We start from the raw sequence: 20,082 nt of genomic DNA, 5'->3' as shown, positions 1-20,082 counted from the left end.
AGCAACTTTGATGAAGAAAACCTGCATTTACAATTTCTTTCTTTGATTGATCACTAAGTGCCGCCGTGTTGTAATTTAATTTCATCATGTTGATTTGATTTATACAAATTTCATACAGTGCTTTAGTGTTACGCAGCACTATTGTTTTAAAATGGTTTGCATGTTGGTTACGGAAAAGTGCTTCTGTTACTTTCAGCTCTATAGGTTTTCTAAATGATGTCGCTTTGCCCCTATTAGATAAAAATGTCAAATTTAAAGCTATATGTAAAGAGCTTTTGTAATCCTAAAACATTCTAACAATTTAACTTTATGTTTCACTTTCCCCGTCAACCGCACCTTCCTTATTTTCACTTTTCTAATAATTTGGAAATGGTCATGTTACGATGCACTCTACTTTATTTCCCTCGTAAGACATCAATAATATTTACACTGTTCGTATCTTGGGAAACAGATACTATTATTTTAAAATTATTTTAAAATTTAGCGTGCTACAAAAGAATATTGAATCAGAAACTGATAGAAATTAACAAGCTAAAAGTTTGACATCCACTTTTGAAATGGTACAAGATGGTTTTGTCTCCTTTGGCAAGCTAATACATCAATGAGTTAAAGGAACATGTTGCCTTGGATCGGTCGAGTTGGTCTTTGAAAAGCGTTTGTAACCGTTTGTTATAAAATGCATATGGTTAGAAAGATGTTGTAAAAGTAGAATACAATGATTCACACAACCATGCCTCGAAGTTGCACGGTTTTCCTTTTACCTCGTCGACTAACACGGTCGGCCATTTATGGGAGTCAAATTTTGGACTCCCATAAATGGCCGACCGTGTTAGTTCGCAAAGTAAAAGGAAAACCTCGCAATTTCGAGGCAAATTTGTGTGGATCATTCTATTCTACTTTTAAAACATCTTTCCAATCATATGCATTTTATAACGATCGGTTACAAACGCTTTTTATTTACCAACTCGTCCGATCCAAGGCAACGTGTTCCTTTAACTGAATGAGATTGTGAACGTTTCCCAGTCTACCAATAGACTCCTTGAACAAAATGTAGTGCACTTAAGGCACCGATCTTTGGTAGCCAAGATGTGCACAACGGACTTGACTCCCAAAATGGTGGAAACGAATAGACGCGTATTCGTAGGAGATGCGTTCCGCATTGTGTGAGGGTTCTATAACGATGCGTGTAAGCAACTTTTGCTTGTTACACTGCATGTAGTTTGACTGATGATGTCCACTCATTTTAATATTTCATTCTTCATTTGTTTTAATCATTTTCCATCCGTTTACTGATAATTCCCACAATTTGTTAACATTTTCATTGAAGGTGATTTAGAAGGTTGAACTAAATGTTGCTGTTCATGTTTTAACTGCTAAAAAAAAAAATTAGTATCAAAGTTAACACCAGTTTCATTATTTCTAAACTAACAACTTTATCAGTACATCATTTTCGAAGAAAGTTTTAACATATTTGAGTAATTTGTTTACAATTTGTTTTCTTTAGTTTGTGAACTTAAACTTCTGTAAACAAAACTGAGGACAACTTCCGTCACTAAAAAAGTTCATTTTTGGTTTTCAGATTGGTGCCTTCTTCCTGATAAATTTGTGTCTAGTAGTCATAGCAACTCAATTTTCTGAAACAAAACAAAGAGAGAGTAAGTTAATGGCGGAGCAGAGGAAACGATTTCGTTCAACGAGCACGCTGGCCAGCAACGGAGAGCCCGGGAGCTGCTACGACGAGATCCTGAAATACATCGGACATCTTGTGCGGCAGGCAAAGCGGAAAGTCCGCCGCTGGCACAAAGGTATCCAAGGAAAGCGACAACAAAAAGTGATGCCTGCCATTTCGTTACGTCGCAAAAAACGTAGGACGAAATCTGTGCATGTGCACTGCCACCACCATCACCACCACCACCATTATCACTTTGGGAACAACGGCTCTCACGCGCCAAGGGCTAGTCCTGAAAACAGTGATATTGGCTCCTCGCCAACCAGGCAAAATAGACTCATGGTGCCGTCCACAAATGGTAGCTTAGGACCAAGCAATGACTCGCTGCACTCCATAACCTTTTGCACAGAGAACCTCTCCCGCTTAGAACCCATACCCAGTCGGTCACGGTGCAAGTCGTCCCCACATCACCACGTAGTGACCACTCTGTCCATTCATCGGGCCTCCTCAATCAATTATCCCACCACAAACTCTAAGGATACAAGACAGAATATGGCCCTGGCTAAACTGACCGCTGAGACAGCGCTGAATACAATGACTGATGTGCCTCCTAATAAGCTACAGGAGCAATGGAAGGAACTTTGCCTTGGTGACTCCCTCAATAAATACAGAATACCACCCCCTCTCAGGACCGGGAATAAAACCAGCGGTAAGTCCATACCAAAAACATGGCAAGACTCAAATCAAAAATTTAAATGTATTCTCATCAGAAATTTCTCCTCTGACAAAAGAAAAAAGGGAGCTAGCTACCCAGAGTTTTTGTTAAACACCTCATTTTAATGTTGACCATCATCAAAATTCCATGCAGTTGTAAGCAATAGTCGGCAAGCTTTTAGCTGAAAACCATTTTCTGGGGACAAAATTGTCGTCATGATTTAAACTTGACTTGCACAATGACCATCGGGCGAGACATCCCACACTTCCTTCTAGATTCGTTCACTTGAGAAACCCCTCCCTAGCTTCGATGCTTTTGACACAAAAACAAGCTTTTTATTTTTTGGATGAAAATCGCATGGCATTTTGTTGTTCAATTAGTAATGTTTTTTTATATTTTCCGCAATCGCTTCTTTGCACATTATATAGGAAGAATGTCAAATGTTGGTGCACTTTTGACGGATTTCATTTCCAATGCTGCATGATGAAATTATTTCCCAATATTTCCACATTTGTGATTTGTGATTGTTGTTTTTCCTTAATTTGAGTGAATCTTGATTGTGTTCTTGTCTTCTTCAGGTGATGGCCTTATGCCAGAAGGTGGGCACCCACCTCTAGGGCAACGCCTCTCTGCCCCACCCCTCACCCAGCCACCTTCTCCTTTCCCAATCACACGTGCCCATCTTGCTCCCCCTTCCCCATGTCTATCAGTCCACTCTGCTGGCTGCCCAGTCCATCAGCCTTGCCCAGTCCACACCCCATGTCCCTCCCGTTCATCGTGCCCTTCCCATTCACCTTGCCCCTCTCGCTCGTCCTGCCCCTCCCGCTCCCCCTGCCCCTCCCGCTCCCCTTGCCCCTCCCACAGTTCACGTACCTGCCCCCATGGTTGTCCCGAGGGCCACCCAGACTATGATTGGACGGATTCCGATTCTGAGAACGACGACAACTCGGACTTGGAGGACTCCGACTATGAAGAAGAGGAGAAGGGGAATCTTAAGATAGCCAAGACGGGAGTCAGTTCGTGTTTCCGGAAGATCCGTCAAAAGATCGAGGAGATTGTTGAGAGTAAATACTTCATGCAAGGGATTCTAGTGTGTATCCTCATCAACACACTCAGCATGGGAATTGAATTTCATGGACAGGTAAGACAAGTCATTATTTCTTTGTATCTTCTTAATAGTGAGTGTGCAAATCTTATATGTATTCGAATTGCGGTAAGGCCATGTGTGTATCTACTTGCCAGGTAGAGTTTGTTCTTTAGAGAACTGTCTTGCTATTATATATGCTACTACTACGGAGTAAATTTTTCAGATTTTCAGGAGACTTCTCAGATCTGAAAAGAATTGACCTGCTTTTTAACTATTACCTGGGCAGAAACTTGGCTAGAACTTTTACTTTAGCTTATAGGAACGTTATTAACTGCACTACCACGTAGTGAGTTCTTAATTGGTCTCTACGTTTCGGAAATTCTACTCCACGGGAGTAGAATATATAGCAAGACAGGTCTCTAAAGAACAAACTCTACCTGGAAAGTAGACACATACATGGTGTTACGGCAAACCAAATATATATTTATGCCTCAAATCCCATGTTCAAATCTCCTGCTGACAAAATAACTGAAGAAAAAAAAAACCAGAAAAAAATGGTTAATTCTGCTATTAAATCTAACGGTCCCACGGCTGCTGCTTCCCAGGTTGTATCATAAATCTGGGTGTGATCCCCGGGTCGTGGCAGATTACAGATTGTTATCTCACCCATCTAGGAAATCTAGGGCTACATTAGGTGATCGGCCATTTCTATACGTTGCTCCAAATCTTTGAAACAATTGCATCAGACAGTCTTCTTCACCTAATTTATTTAAATCTAAGTTAAAAACTCATTTGTTTACTGCTCCCATTTAATTCATTCTTGCTCTGTTTGTGTATTTGTTTTTTCATTGTTTCTCTGCTTTTTTTTTTAAACCTTGTAATATGCGGTAGAGTATATTTATACAGGTAACTGCGCAATATAACTGCCGTTTTATTATTATTATTATGGTTGCGATTGACAAAAAAGGGAGGTCGTCAACATTGGGATGTATCTCAGTTGGTAGAGCAGTTAATCCGGAGGTCGTTGGTTCAAAAATTCAAATTCCTCTCTATTGAATGTTCCTTTGTTTAACTCCAAATCATTTAGTCGAATACCTCTTCCTCTATCAAAACAAAAGAATTAACTAAACTAAAAACAACATTTCACAGGACCGATGAAAAGTATCATTCCCAACCTGAGCCATTTGCGAATTAGATTTGAATGAAGTCTGGTACATTGACATGCTTAGTCACAATTTACTGTTTAAATTTGAATTCATCAGACTATAGAGACAGTTGCTATGTCAAAATACTCTTTTATAGCAACCTTCAGATGAGCAGACCCTGGTACCATTTGTATTCACTCAAAATTGTCTACTTGTGTCCACTGTCTCTTACATGTACATACTACTGTACCTACGCAGTCTACCTCAATAGTCTGAGTAATTCAAATTAAAGCAGTAACTTGTGATCAAGCAAGTCATTGTACCAGACATTATTCAAATCTAATTCGCATATGGTTTATTATGTAGGTGTATCCTCTAAGTAAAAACATTCCCTTTCTATTCAAATTTAGAGCATCTTTAAGTGTGCGCATAGTTGAAGATGCTTTCACATTGTTGTAATTACAAACAAACTCTGTCTGCCTGACAGGCGACACCAAACATTTACATATTTTTTGTTGTTCCATCGTCTGAGACAGTCTTGCTTCCTACAGAGTCTACCTAAACCCAGATGAAATTAATAATAACATTAATAATAAAGACTTGTAATGGGCACATATCCACCCTGCTGGGTGTTCAAGGCAAATTTAAACCACAAACAAAACAAGAGAAAGCAGACACAACCAAAATTAGTCCTTGAAAACCTGTGACATAAAAATCAGTTTTGAGAAGAATTTTTAATTTTGTGGTACAAAGACAAGATCTAAGACAAAGTGGGAGAGATTTCCAGACACTTGGCGCAGCTGAAAAAAAAGACCTGTCATCCCAGGAGTGTCGAGACTTGGGTTCAATGTAAATTGCTGTTCTAGTTTGGGGTGCAGAGATTTATGCCGACCCAATCCTTGCACGTCTCACCCATGCAGGGTACCACTCATGCCGCCATTCGCCCATGCTGGTGTGGAATACATAATTGTATTATTCCAAAGTAGACAGACTCAATAAACGATCTAGCTAATGGTCTGAGTGTCTCTGTTTTAGAATTGTTGATTTGTAAAGTGCTGTCGATGGCAACCGAAGAAAAATAGTTATGTGACTTAAATCGGCTACCATTGGGAATTTAAACAGCTTTAATAGGAGTGCTTTTTAATGTGGTTTATAATGTGTTCGTTTATCATTCAATCGTAATTTTGATATTTGTACACTTCTGAACCTTACCCATAAAATAAGGCTCCTTGAACCTCAAGGTTTTGAAAAACTAGAAACACTTCTGCCATTGACAGTGCACGTCAAAATGGCAATATTTGATGTCATGTGTGGGCTGTTCCCTTGTTATTGCAAGTTGTTGTTTGGTATTTACTGATAACTTACGTGGGATTTTTTATGCTGCAAGGCCAGGGTAGCTTAATTCAAAGAAATCGCAATTTCCCAGGGTTTGCCCAAATTTGCAATTCGTCTGTATTTTTTTGTCCACTAAAGTGCTCAACATCAGAGCATGTTCTTAAAAACAGATCTCCATGATGCAATACTTTGTATTTCATTGGGATAAGAATCAAATATATATTTTTTCATCACATATTCTCAGTCTACTTGCGAATATAAAAAGAAACCCAACTGAAACCCCACTCCCTCCTGATCACCATGGATTTCCCAATGCCGAACAGCTACACAGCAGCGACAACATTCATATGCACAGAAGAGGAAGCCACTTCCTACAAAACAAGACTTATGTCAACATCCTTGTTACCATGACGACCCGGGACCCTGTGCCATCCACTGAGCAATTGAACAAGTTGTGAAAAATATCTTTGCTATCCAGTGCGGGGTGTCGTGGATATGGGACGCAGACGCGCTATATTTTCCGTATTTTCACGAGCGCGCGTGTGATAACGTATTTACCTTCAAGCAAACTTGGTGACATAGAACACACAATACCCATGGTAGTGATATTAGCCGTGCAATATAGGTTTTTATCACCACTCCATTCTGCCAATCTGCTTTGAGGATTAGCGCGAACTTGAAGATAAATTTGGTTTGCGGTAACACAATGTGTATATCTACTGTTGGGTAGATTATGTTCTTTGAGAACTTAATTGTCTTGCTATTTATTCTACTGTAGTTGAGTAGATTTTCAGAATTCATGAGACAATTGTCTACCGCCACTAGAGTTTTTTGAAAACATTGGTCATGGATGTTTACTCTTTCGTTGAATCAAGACTCACCCTGAGAAACATGATTAGTGTTAAATCCTGGGGGTATGTAAGCAGTAATAGGAGACTTTCCAACGCTAAATGGCAGCAGACATACCGGGTAAATTTCCATTGTTTACGTAGTTCTGAACATGCGCATAATTCTGAGAACAATGGATTTACCCGGTAAGTCTGCTGCCCTCTATCGTCCCAGAAAGTCTCCCATTGAGTTGCAAGAACTATCATGGCCCGTCTCTCTCTCTCTGGAAACACTATGTTATAAAGGACTTGCAGATAAGCATCATGAATGCATTGAAACACTGCAAAGAAATATAGACACTTTTGTTTTACTTGATCACAAGAAAGCAAAGTTGTTCTTTTTATAACTACTTGTTTTTCTCCCACAGAACTCAGACAAATATTGAGTATGGAGTGCTTACACATATCGGTGTATATAGGTAAAACCAAAATGAATATTCTTTATCCCCGATGCAAATTTAGCATCTATTAAATCATTTGCAGTACCCGCTGCTAAACATAGGGTTCGAACTGCCTCTAGCTACCGGGCAACCTCGGTAGTCTTGGTAAGATACTGCTCTAGAATTGCAAGGGTCGTGGGTTCGAATCCCACCCGAGTAATATGCCTGTGATATTTTTCACAGAACTCGGAAAAGTACTGAGTATACAGTATATATAATAATAGTAATAATAATAATAATAATAATAATAATAATAATAATAATAATAATAATAGTAATATAGGTATTTATATAGCGCTTTTAACACAGATCAAAGCGCTGAACAATAAATAAAACGAGAACAATGCAAGGAAAGAAAGATAAACAAAACAGCAAAGGATTAATGAAGAGGCTGACTGAAGAAGTAGGTTTTTTTTTTTTTTTTTTTTTTTTTAATGGCAGTAGAAGATGATTCCCTGATGAGTTTAGGTAATTTGTTCCATTCCTTCGGCTTAGCTATAGAAAAAGACTTGGAGCCGGCAGATCGAGAAGGCCTGTGCTCACAGAGAAGGGTAAACCAAAATGAATATTCCTTAACCCCGATTTAACATATATTACTTTTTCCCTCCTTAAAGGAAAGGTACACGTTTGCCAATCACTCTTGAAATTAATTTCAATAAAAACTACAGCAGCTTCCGATAGTATAAAGCATTTTGAGAAGCTTTTCACTTTGAAGTAGTGTGATTATGTAAAAAGATATCAGTTTGTATGCCCTGAAATTTGATTCTGAGAAGCATTACTTCAGTAATTCTTCTCAGATTATGTATTCCTATAAGGGATTGTTCTTCCTGCGCATGTGGGCATATTCCCTCTGGATTTTCTGCGATATCCAAAAACCTGACCACCTTTTGAATTTAATTTGCACATGTTTTTGTTGTTTGTACATTCTACATTTATTTAGGATCGAACGGTTCAAAAAAAAAAAAAACACACTTTGCCCTAAAGTCAACCCGTTTTTATAACCCTCAAAGCCAATTAGTCTGAGCACTAATAAGTTCTTATATCTGACATAAAGAAACTGTGTTTTGGGGCTTCTTGAATTTGTATGCCACACAGCGATAACAAAATTGTAAATCTTCTCAACATGTTTAAAACCTAGTGTGCCTTTGTTGTGATGAATGAGATACTAAATTGAAAATGTTGCAATCATGTTGAGGGTGATTTTGTGATGCAGCTACACAAGGTTATTAGGCTGGGATGATCGTCACACGCGATGTCATTAAAGCTGAACACGCTGTGTGGTAAAATAGCTAAAAGGATTGGCTTATTTGTAAAGTCTTACATACTAAGATAAGAAAAACAACTACCGATAAGAAGTATTTCTGAGATTTTGAAGATTTTTTTTTTTTACATTGATCTTCTCAAAGAATATTTTGTTTGTTTTTGTAACACTGTGAAAACAGTTATTTATCTCAAAACAGGTTTTTTTCTGAACTGAGAAAAAAATAAAATTATAATAACACTTGTAATGCGCACATATCCACCCTGCTGGGTGTTCAAGCCGCAGAAAAGGTTTCAGACACAGTATGACTGAATTCCAACTTTTAAAGGGTGAAGTCTCGCAAACAATCTGAAAAAGTCTACTCCGCGGTAGTGGAATGCTAGTTGCAATAACATAACCCTCCTCCCGACGCTATCGGGAGGAGGGTTACGTTATTGCAAGAAAGTTCTCTAATGAACAATCTCCACCTGGCAAGTATACACACATGCATCATGCATGGTGTTACCGCAAACCAAATTAATAATAGTGTAGTCTAGCTTACTATAGTAAACAAGATGGGATGAATATAATACTGTGAATTATTCCAAAATGCACGTAGACCTCGTAAAGGTCCTACTAATGAATTTCACATGACCTACAATCCTCCAATCAAACTTCAAGGATTTACTTGGGTGTTAAATAATATATGCTATAAATTAATAACTTTGATTGGATATAATTCTCCTGCTTTTTTCTTCACACTTTTCCCTTTATCCTTTACTCCTCTTTTTGCTATCATTGAATGTTTGTGTTTGTACTTGTCTGTGCCTCTGATGAATGTCCAGTTTGGATCGAAAGCTAAAGGCCATCTCTTCTACTTGTTTTATATTATGCTATAGTCAGCATTTGACCTCTGATGAAGCCAGTTTAATGCTACATGTACATTATGACAATATATTTATGTCTTTTACATGTTGTAAATCTGTTTTTATTCAATATAAACAAAATCAAAACTCCTTAAAGAAGGTAATAAGTCAAAAGAAGGCAAAACAAAAACCACTGATTTATGGTCAATTAATTCAGGAAATCAACATGAAAAGTCATTCAACTTTATCTGAGAAAAGATGACCTGAGTATGTACATCATGTCTTTAATCTTTGATCTTCACGTTTCATTTGAGAAAAGGTAGACATTGATTTCTAATTGCGTTTGCAGGACTAGGAGAACCAAGGGAGAGCATAGTGCATAATGATGTCTGCTCCAATTTCATAGAGCCACTAAAGCAAAAATTGAGAAAACATTGCTTATCAATTCTCTGCTTAGCAGAAATGAGCAGGATACCAGTCACAAATTGTATTGGGGACTTGGCATTTTGGCTGGTAAGCATAATTATTTGGTGCTTAGCTGCTTTTTGTGCTTAAGCAGCTCAATGAAATTTTATCAGAAGATGAGATTGCAGCATTTTGATTATTACAGTGATTTCTCAGTAATCACAGATATTTTGCAATTCAATTCATTATCAAACTTTGTATAGTAAGCAAAATTCATGTGGGATTTGAGGTTTATCTACACGCTTGGTAGATTTTGTTGTTGTTGAGAACTTGTCTTGCTGTAATTATTTTATTCCACTGCAGCAGAGTTGATTTTACTGAACTCAAGAAACTTCTCAGTTTTAAAAAGATCTTTCATGCTAATTAACTTCTACCAAGGGCACTATTTCATAAAGACTGTAAGCGTAAAAACTAGCTAGGCACAGAAAAATGCTGCTTAACAGAAACTGGTTGACTAGCCAAATTTCATGAAGTTTAAATTGTTGCAACTGGTGCCCTAAACTCAACTTTTGCTTAGCAAAGAATTTTGCTTAGCAATATTTCCTGCTTAACATTTTTATGAAATTTGTCCCTGGGCAAAAGGCAGAAAATTTAAGTGTAAACTTCTGCTTAGCAGCTTTGTGAAAGTGGGCCTTGAAGACTGTTTCAAGATGGTTAGCACTTGACACTGATGACAACAATTTCCGTCTGATCTATGTACAATGATTTGCCCGAGGCTCACAAGGATCTCCCATGCCCATTATGATGCTGTCCGTAGGTCCGCTAATGATTTGGTATTAGCTACATTTCAGCTCTTATGACATGTCATGCCGATCATGTTTAGCGAGGTCATTGCTCTGTGATGCCTCTCAACCCGCCATCTTGGTTATCGTGAATAAGCTGAAAGTCGTCCACCTTAATCTTGTGTCATTTTTGTGTTTGGGTCATTTCATGTAAAAATAGTTTGCCTTGGAGCTTGAAACTAAACCTTAGAATCTATAACTAAGAAGGTTTCTGTTTCTCTTCATAATTCAGGATAGACACACACAAGAAAATTTGGCCAGTAACGAGTTTGATTTTTAAGGAATTTTGCACAAGTAAAAAAAGAATAGCCTAACTTGAAAACGAAGCGAATAACAAAATCTCTTTTGTGAGAAGTGGTGGCTCTGATTAGAGCCAATTTTCTGCTTGACGTCGAGTGTGCTAAACCTTATACATGATGAAATTGTAAACATTTTATTCCTTATTTGTTTCTTTCAACCAGCCATCCGAGTTGACGGAAGCGTTAGAGATCAGCAACCTCATCTTCACCAGCCTGTTTGCTCTAGAGATGCTTCTCAAACTACTTGCCTATGGCCTCGTTGGGTACATCCGAAACGGCTTCAATGTGTTTGATGGGATCATTGTTGTCGTCAGGTAAACCACACTGCTTGTTTTTAAAAAGGAGTCCCAAACCCGGACTAGAAGAGTCAGGTTGCTTTTTTTCTCCCATTTGAGTCAATATGAACCAAACTGAGGCCAGATGGTAAAATAGTACGGTACCCTCCTATGCAAAGAGAATTTTATTCAAAGGCAGTGGACACTATTGGTAATTACTCACAATAATTATTAGCATAAAACCTTACTTGGTAACGAGTAATGGGGAGAGGTTGATAGTATAAAGCATTGTGAGAAACAGCTCCCTCTGAGGTGACGGAGTTTTCGAGAAAAAAGTAATTTTCTGCGAATTTGATTTCGAGACCTCAGATTTAGAATTTGAGATCTCGAAATCAAGCATCTGAAAGCACACAACTTTGTGTGACAAGGGTGTTTTGTCTTTCATTGTTATCTCGCAACTTCAACGCCCAATTGAGCTCAAATTTTCACAGGTTTGTTATTTCATGCATATGTTGAGATACACCAAGTGAGAAGACAGGTCTTTGACAATAACTTCTAAAAGGATGCTTGATTCTGACGAGTTGCTAGGCCCTAAAGCTTTTGCAGCAAGGGGCCGAAATGCTGGAACCATCTTCCTCAATCTGTTTAATTAGTTAATACCCTGAGCTCTTCAAAATCTCAAATAAAACCCCACCTCTATCCTTAGTTACGCTAAGGTATAATGTGGTTAATTGTTTTCGTTTGTGAAATGTGTAGTTTTGAACTCTATTGTTTTTTCTTTGGTCGCTTTTGTATTTCTTAAACTGTTTTTATCAAATTTGTAAAAAGCACTATATAAATAAGGTTATTATTATTATTATCATCTCTCTACTATCCCTTTACCCTCTAACCCTCACAGCGTTGTTGAAATCATGCAGCAAGGCCAAGGAGGGGGTCTCTCTGTCCTACGAACCTTCCGTCTTCTCCGAATCCTTAAACTGGTCCGTTTCATGCCTGCTTTAAGACGCCAGCTTCTCATCATGTTGAAGACCATGGACAATGTTGCGACATTCTTCTCTCTCCTGTCGCTTTTTATCTTCATCTTCAGGTAAGTCATTCAGTCTCTTTTTTGTTTGCTTTTTTTATTAAGATCTTGACTTTTCATCATTTCAAGACCTAGCACCTAAGTATACCGTGGACTTGTTTAAGGCACTGGACCCTTGGTAATTACTCTAAGTAAGTTTTAGCATAAAACTTACTTGGTAACAAGCAATGAAGAGCTGTTTATAGTACAGAACATTGTGAGAAACGGCTCCCTCTAAAGTATTGAGCTTTTGAGAAGGAGGTTAAAAGACTTCAGTTGCTAAACAAACAATTTGGTTCTTTATTTTTTCTTAATGAAAGTAACGTTCTGGAGACTACCCCCTAGCTCGGCAACAGGGAGTAATATTCAAGGTGCTTTTCGTTATTACTTCATGACGCAATCTCAATTCCCTGGAGAGTTGGTACATAACCAAGGCTGCTTGATCGTCACCTCCCTGATTAACCATCAAAGTTAAGAGGCCGGTTGACAAGGCCAGTTTGTTTTCGGCCACAGGATACAAACTACTTTATGGTTGGAAGCATGGGCAATAACTATACCTGCTGGGATTCGAACCTCAAATTAAAAAATTAAATTTACACCTGGATGATTAACCATCAAAGTTAAGAGGCCGATTGACAAGGCCAGTTTGTTTTCAGCCACAGAATACAAACTACTTTATGGTTGGAAGCATGGGCAATAATTATACCTGCTGGGATTCGAACCTCAAATAAAAAACTTAAAATTACACCTGGATGATTAACAATCAAAGTTAAGAGGCCGATTGACAAGGCCAGTTTGTTTTCGCCACAGAATACAAAATACTTTATGGTGGGAAGCGTGGGCAGTACGTAACTTACCTGCTGGGATTCGAACCTGCCATTTTGAAAAATATCACTACCTCAAGCGCTAATTTATCTGATTTTGACCTTGATGATATAATTGGTCTAATTTGGTTTTCAATCCCACAGCATCCTAGGAATGCACCTGTTTGGTTGTAACTTCTGTAAAATAGTTAAAGGAGTTGAAGAATGCGACCGGAAGAACTTTGACAACCTCCTCTGGGCAATTGTGACTGTGTTTCAGGTAAGATTTTTCAATCAATCAATAAATATGATAAAGTCACTAATTATATGGTAAACTTTGGTAAATTGATAATAATAGTTAACCATTTTTATATAGCGCATAACACATAGTAGTAAAACATGTCCCTAAGCGCTCTTTAGAAAAACACAACAGAATACAAAGACAAGATGTACTGGGTAACCAACAAAATGGATGAATTAAATGTTAAATAAGTACGTCTTTAAAGCAATCTTAAACTTAACAATGGAGTCAATGTTTTTTAGTTGTTCTGGGAGATTATTTCATAAAGTTGAGGTGGTGTGAGCAAAGCTGCGTTTACCATATGACTTGGTCATCACTGGTGAAATAACAAACAACTTTTTCTTATTAGAACGAAGATTTCTAGAAGGTGTGTACAATGTTAACAGCTCTGTCAAATAAGGAGGCGCAAAATCATGCAAACATTTATAAGCTAACAACAATATTTTGAATGAAATGCGAGAGTGAATAGGTAGCCCCAGCTACACTGCACCATGTATTGCTTCTGACCGGCACCCTTCAACAAAGACATTTAGGGAGACTGCCAACATACAGCTAGACAACTCAGTTGGTAGAGTGTTAAACTAGGGGTCGCTGGTTCAAGTCCTGCTCAAGGAAGTCTTTGTCAAATACCAAATTGTTTAAAATCTACCCAGTCAGTTTCCCTTATGGTTCAATACCTGATATAAATTAAATAAATTACATGCAGGTTGCTTGACGTATCTCTTGATTTCTATGCCAGCCTAGAACTGCTTGGAGGATTGCGCTGATCTTGGCTTTGGTGCCTTTAAAAAATAATTACCATAGACTTTCAGATTTTCCAATAAAAGTGACCTTTGCAAAATGAAAATGGCCTTTCCTTCTCAAAGATGACATTCCATGATCGCTATGGTAACAACAGTCTTGTATAGATCTATACTCAGCCTCCTCACACCTTTTAAAAAATTATGTTGTTCAGCTATTGTATTCATCGCACATATTCAGGTCGACATGTTTCAACCCCTCTGACTTGCGAGGGCGCCATTCTCGTACCCTACGTGATCCTCCGAAAAAATGTGTCAAGTCAAGATGATGAACATGATGTGAATACATGATTGCTCCAAAGCCTATCAGATGTTATATTTAGATCATAAACACTTACTTTAAGAACGATAGGGCATGGACAAAATTGTAGATTTATTGCACCAATAAAGTGTTTTTGTTGTCAAGACCATTATCATTTTACATCCATCTTGATTCTCTGCTTACTATTCAGATAGTTGTAACCATACCGAGGCTTTGAAGGCAAATTAGTCTGGTGCCTTGTCATGCTTACATTTACTGTTGTTACTGCCTACAGAGAACCAGACAATAGCAAAATAAGAAGTTTCATTTGTGCCGCTGGCAAACAGCGATAATGTGATACAAGACATGACAGAACTTGTAGCAAAGGTCTACGTGGGATATGCATTTGTCCTGATTACATATTATCATGTTTGTTATCGTCCACCGTGGGCCAACGTGATCGCTTCTCGTTTTTTCTTACCCGCGGGAAAAACAGAAGACCTTTTAGGGTTTATCTTGATGTGCTTGTCCGCACTCGCTCAAAGACTCACAGCCTGTCACGGTAGGCTAATCTGACACTTAAAGTTGCTCATTTTCAATTCAGTCAACATCATTTGTCTTCTCCTGAGAGACTTTACTGCCGAAGAAAGTGTCATTGTTACCTGAGGGGTTCCCAAATCAGAGAGACTGGTCATGTTCTCTTTGGGGAAAGGTTGAAATCAGGGTATACAAATAGTATTTACTTATTGAGGTATAGTTTTATAAGATGTTATACTTACCTCTTGGGATTATCAATACGCTCTTTGGGGAAAATCATTCCATTGAGGTACTAAAACAGTGAATATTATCTCAGTTGGGGTAGTTTAATAAGAAAAGTCATTTCAGAAGAAGTGTCAGTGTTGATTATCCTGAAAAAGGGTTCGATATTAGGCTTCACTTGACTGTATACTCCAAATGGGGTAGTTGATTTTAGTCTGGTGTGAGAGATGAAATCTTCACTGTGAGACAAGGGTTCAGATCAGTGGCCGATTTCACATAGAGCTCAGATTGATCTTAACTGCAAATCAATGAGAGTTTTTTTAAGTGAAGTGTGGTTTCACAATACAAATCACTATGGCAATACTGACAAATTTGTTTTGCGATGGATTTTATTGCTTTGTACAAAAAAAAGGCCCCTGGGCCCAAATTCAAAAGCAACAAAAACACAAATGTGCTTAGCACTGAAACTTATTGCTTAGCAGAAATAGGTTACCAGCCAAAATGCCATCTTCAAATTGCAGAGACTGGTGCCCTACTATCATTTTGCCATGCAAATGCATTTTTGCATTTTGTTGTCTGCTCAGCGGCTCTGTGTAGTCAAAGAATGTCAAAGAAATCCCCAGAAACAACTTTCTTTTTCCTAGTGTATTGCATGACTGTTGCCATAGCAACTTGTGTACATGTGAATTGTCGTCATTGTAACTGTTGCCTAAAAGCGCCAAGCCATATTCCCCTTGGTCATTTAGATTTAATTTCCATCAGAGAAAACGGCGAGGCGATTTAATCAAGAACCTGCATCACGATACCAATGAAGTGTAGAATTAATTTAGTAGCAGTAAGTTACGAGATGCCACTATCTCTTATGGTACTGTTTGTCTCGATGGAAAGGCAACCCAAGTTTCTTAATGTACTTTCACCGATAATTATTAAAATGAGTCAATGTTTTTCTTTCAAATGATGTACATGTGCTCTTTGCTAGCTCAATTTTCAGTTTAAATCACGGAGCCAATTTCATAGCGCTGCTTAACGGTGAGCAAATTTCTGTGCAGAATACATTTACAGGTTCGTAAGAAAGTTAGTGAACAATAAGACTCAAGGGTCCATATTTAGAAAAGTTTTAGACGTGGGAGGCAACCCCCGATAGGGAAAACCCACACAATCAGGTAGTGATTGAAAACCAATTATACATTTAAGGCTCCGGTTTATGACGGAATTTGAGGTGAATGGCAAAACCTTACCCCCAAAATGGCTCTGCTTACCGAAGCAAAGAATCGGTGCTTGTAAGCAGGGAATTCTGCGCTTTATGTCAAGCGTATTTCACAGGTAAGCAGGGAATTTTGGCTTGTGCATGTGCATACTACACGTTACTTAGCGATTTACGCGTACAAAGCTGTTCATTGGTAAGCAGAGCCATGAAATTGGGTCCTGGTGATGATCACCTGTTTTGAGGAACTGTTTTTTTTTTTTTTGGGGGGGGGGGGGGGGCGAAGAATTAGATAGATAATACATTTATTTTGTGTTATACTTGAACACCTGTATATCCTCCCCTGATCTTTTTTTCGAGGTACATTGCCTTATTCTTTGAATTGATAAAAAAATTATGATGCCATACATGTATATCAACTGATGCCCTAATTACCTTCCATTGTTTATGAGAAGTAAGCAAAAATACAATAAAACTTGAGGGACGTTGAAATGTTCACACCACGCACCGATCTTCAATGACTTCAACTGGTTCCATTTGTTTTGAGTTTTTCCTGTTTTCAAGGCAAACAAGAAAGTATGGTTTCCGATGGAAGCCATATATGGAAGAAACATGTGCAGTGACTACAAGTGTTCTGTTAGACTTTGTGTGTGACTCTTTAACCAGCAGGTGTCTTCATTTTATTCAAAATATTTTTCTTTATTACATTTTAATAAAAGTGTAAATAATTCTTGGCTTTCAAATCTGGTTTCATTTTTATTTTTCTGAACGTTTATAAAAGAAAGCATAAAAATTAACAGTGATAATTGAATCACCAAGCCGATGTTTAAATTTTAATACTAATAATAAAAAAAAATCAAAATATATTAGAAAATGATATAAAGCACATGGCTTCTTTTAGCCTCTGTATTTTTTGTTTCCAGAATGCTCAGCAGAATGTTCAGTCAAATGATTTGATCATCATGAATTGTGAACTTAAAAAGTTGCATCACTCATATAAACTAAACTGTAGTGTTCATCATTGCTAAGTCACTTTTTCAACTTCTCGTTTCTCATTTTTGTTTTTCTAGATTCTTACCCAAGAAGATTGGAACATCGTCCTGTACAACGGCATGTACCATAACACCGCTTGGGCTGCATTGTACTTCATTGCGCTGATGACCTTTGGTAACTACGTGCTCTTCAACCTCTTGGTGGCTATTCTTGTTGAAGGTTTCGCTGCCGAGGTGAGCTCAATCAAATCCTGGTATTTAACTCTTTAAACACCTCGCACCTTTAAAGCATAATTGAGGTTTAAAAATGATTAGTTTTCAATTTCGAAATGGGGAAATTTCAAGGGGGTGATTTGGACAGGTGGATTGAATTGGCTTATGTAGGTGCTGAAGATTATTGGGTTTGTGATCGTAGCTACAGGTTGTTAGACTTTCAACTAATCCTCCACGAGAATGTGGCATGTCAAAGGTTTGTGGCATGTCATGGCCTAGCAGTTAAGAGCACCAGTTTCAATTTCTGGTGTGTCTGATCAGCAGAGTGTGGGTTCGAGTCCCAGTCATGACACCCGTGTCCTTAAGCAAGACTCTTTTAAACCATGATGGTTCTTCTTTCGGATGGGACGTAAAGCCGTTGGTCCTGTGTGTTGTGTAACGCCTATAAAAAGAACCCAGTGCACTTATCAAAAAGAGAAGGGGTTTGCCCCGGTGTCCTGGTTTGATTGGCAGCATATTGCTCCACAGCACCTTGTAAACCAGTACATGGTGCTATGTAAAATGAGTAGGTCTCATAATTCAAATGTAGTCCCATATCTTGAACGAAAATACTGTTTTTCAAAGCGTGGTGAGCATCACTGAGTGATGGATATATGCGGCTATATAAGAAGCCAATATGATTAAATAATGCTTCTTTCACATAATAATTTTTAAAGCGGGAAAGTTTTCAAGATAACAACTACCCAAACATCTTAAAGAATAAATTGAAGGACTGCACAAAGAGCTGAAGAGATTTTATAGTCATAAGCGGATCGGGAAAGTAGAGAGTCATTTTAGACAATGCAGCATTATTTTTTAAGAACCATTGTTAGCGATTTAAGTAAAAAATTACACTCGCCATTTTATTGCTCCTACAAAGTCCCATCTATCCGAGACAAATTAGGTAAACAACTGTTAAAGTTAGGTGAATGATTTGTATACATTTTTCATTTTTAGATGATTTCACTGAAAGTAGGGTCTTGTAAACCGACTCAACTTGTTTTTGTTAATTTCACAATTTCTTCTTAACACCCAATGCACTTTCTCAGTGATGTTGTATTTCAATAATGTACTTATGGCAAAGCTATTAACCGATGATTGAAGCTCTAAACAAGCGTCGTTTTTTCAATTAAGACATTTACGATAAGACATCTTACAACTTTAGTGATCCCGTGTATGAGGCATCCAAACCATATGCCAAGAATTTCATAGAACTTTAAAGCATCACTTCTTGGGATAAATTGTACTTTGAACGTGTCAACGTCACTCCGAGCTGTAACTTTCACTGCAACAACTTCTGTTCTGTAATTAAGATTATGTTGAACATTCTTAGCATTGTATGCATACATGTAGGTCAGAATCCCACAGAGGTACTAGGTTGTCCAGTCGTGGACAGTCCACTTACTACGATTTTAAGCAGAACATCTTCCTTAGGACATGTAGGAAGCCTCTTTTCACAAGAGAGTAGTTTAGCAAGGGTCCCTTGTTAAATTGTAGCATGGTTGTTAAATTTTACCTTGGATGGAAGGACTGACAATTTTTTACTATGCCTTTTAGAGGAATAGCCTCAGACAGGAGTTTGTCTCGTCTGCTTAAATGCTAAGGTCACATGACAAGAAATAACATTATTGGAAATGTTATTGCAAAACAAGTTCTTATCAGAATAATCTAGACAGCCAAGTCGATAATCACATTACGCACACATATATATTGATACCTCAACATGCATTGCATCAAAATCTATATTCACAATATTGCAGTCACATTTTCACTAATATTCATAAAGACTCCAGGGGCCAATTGAATGGCTCTGACCTACACGTACAGTGTAAGCAAAGAATTGGCATTACAAAAGCAGAGAACTCCACTCTTACTCAATTGTATTTCACGGGTTAGCAGTGAATTTCTGCTTGTGCGACTCCATGTTGCATTCTTCGCTTACTCAGGTATAGCACAGAAATTTGGTGCTTGAACTGTAAGCGAAGAATGGTAATCACAAGCACATAATTCAGTGGTGTTAGAGTCATGAAATTTGGCCCATGTCATATATTCACCAAACCAAATGTATGACCTCGGAGCATGGAACCATTTCCTTTTTTTTCAAGAGAATAAGATATGACCTTTGGTACTTGCCTAAGGGGTCATGTGATTATTGCAATGACCTCATGAATTGAAGGTCAATACTGTATACCAGTCTTCAACAGTGATGACTTGTCTAATATACAGGCATCATATTCTTCTTATTTAGTCTGATTTCCGATTTTGTTTTGCACCTGGAAAAACACAAAAATTATGAATAAATAGTATGAATTATGTCTATCAAAGCCTACACCATGGGTAAATGTAGGGCATCCCCCTGTACTCAATAAAATGTTCCCATTTTGTCAAGGAATAAGTATCATGCCAGATTATGTACAAAACATCGGACTTTGTGTCACTCAAGATTATTGAACCCTCCGATA

General features: G+C 37.9%; 1 protein-coding gene across 11 annotated transcripts in view; it reads left to right on the top strand.

The window, feature by feature from the left end:
- LOC117293140 (voltage-dependent T-type calcium channel subunit alpha-1H-like) overlaps positions 1 to 20,082 on the top strand; it is a 107,349-nt gene that overhangs the window by 26,174 nt on the left and 61,093 nt on the right. For 10 of the 11 annotated variants that reach the window (XM_033775368.1, XM_033775367.1, XM_033775373.1 and 7 more), the window contains 6 exons: positions 1,580 to 2,378; positions 2,963 to 3,525; positions 11,093 to 11,244; positions 12,104 to 12,292; positions 13,237 to 13,351; positions 17,447 to 17,602. In XM_033775368.1, the coding sequence (XP_033631259.1) occupies positions 1,580 to 2,378; positions 2,963 to 3,525; positions 11,093 to 11,244; positions 12,104 to 12,292; positions 13,237 to 13,351; positions 17,447 to 17,602 (1,974 nt within the window). The remainder of the gene's footprint in view (positions 1 to 1,579; positions 2,379 to 2,962; positions 3,526 to 11,092; positions 11,245 to 12,103; positions 12,293 to 13,236; positions 13,352 to 17,446; positions 17,603 to 20,082) is intronic. The other variant, XM_033775375.1, reaches the window with a different exon arrangement.

This window comes from Asterias rubens, chromosome 7 (genome assembly GCF_902459465.1).
Source record: "Asterias rubens chromosome 7, eAstRub1.3, whole genome shotgun sequence".
Classification (NCBI taxonomy): Eukaryota; Metazoa; Echinodermata; class Asteroidea; order Forcipulatida; family Asteriidae; genus Asterias; species Asterias rubens.
Note: the sequence above shows the minus strand (reverse complement) of the source record. Positions and strands in the feature narration are given on the sequence as shown.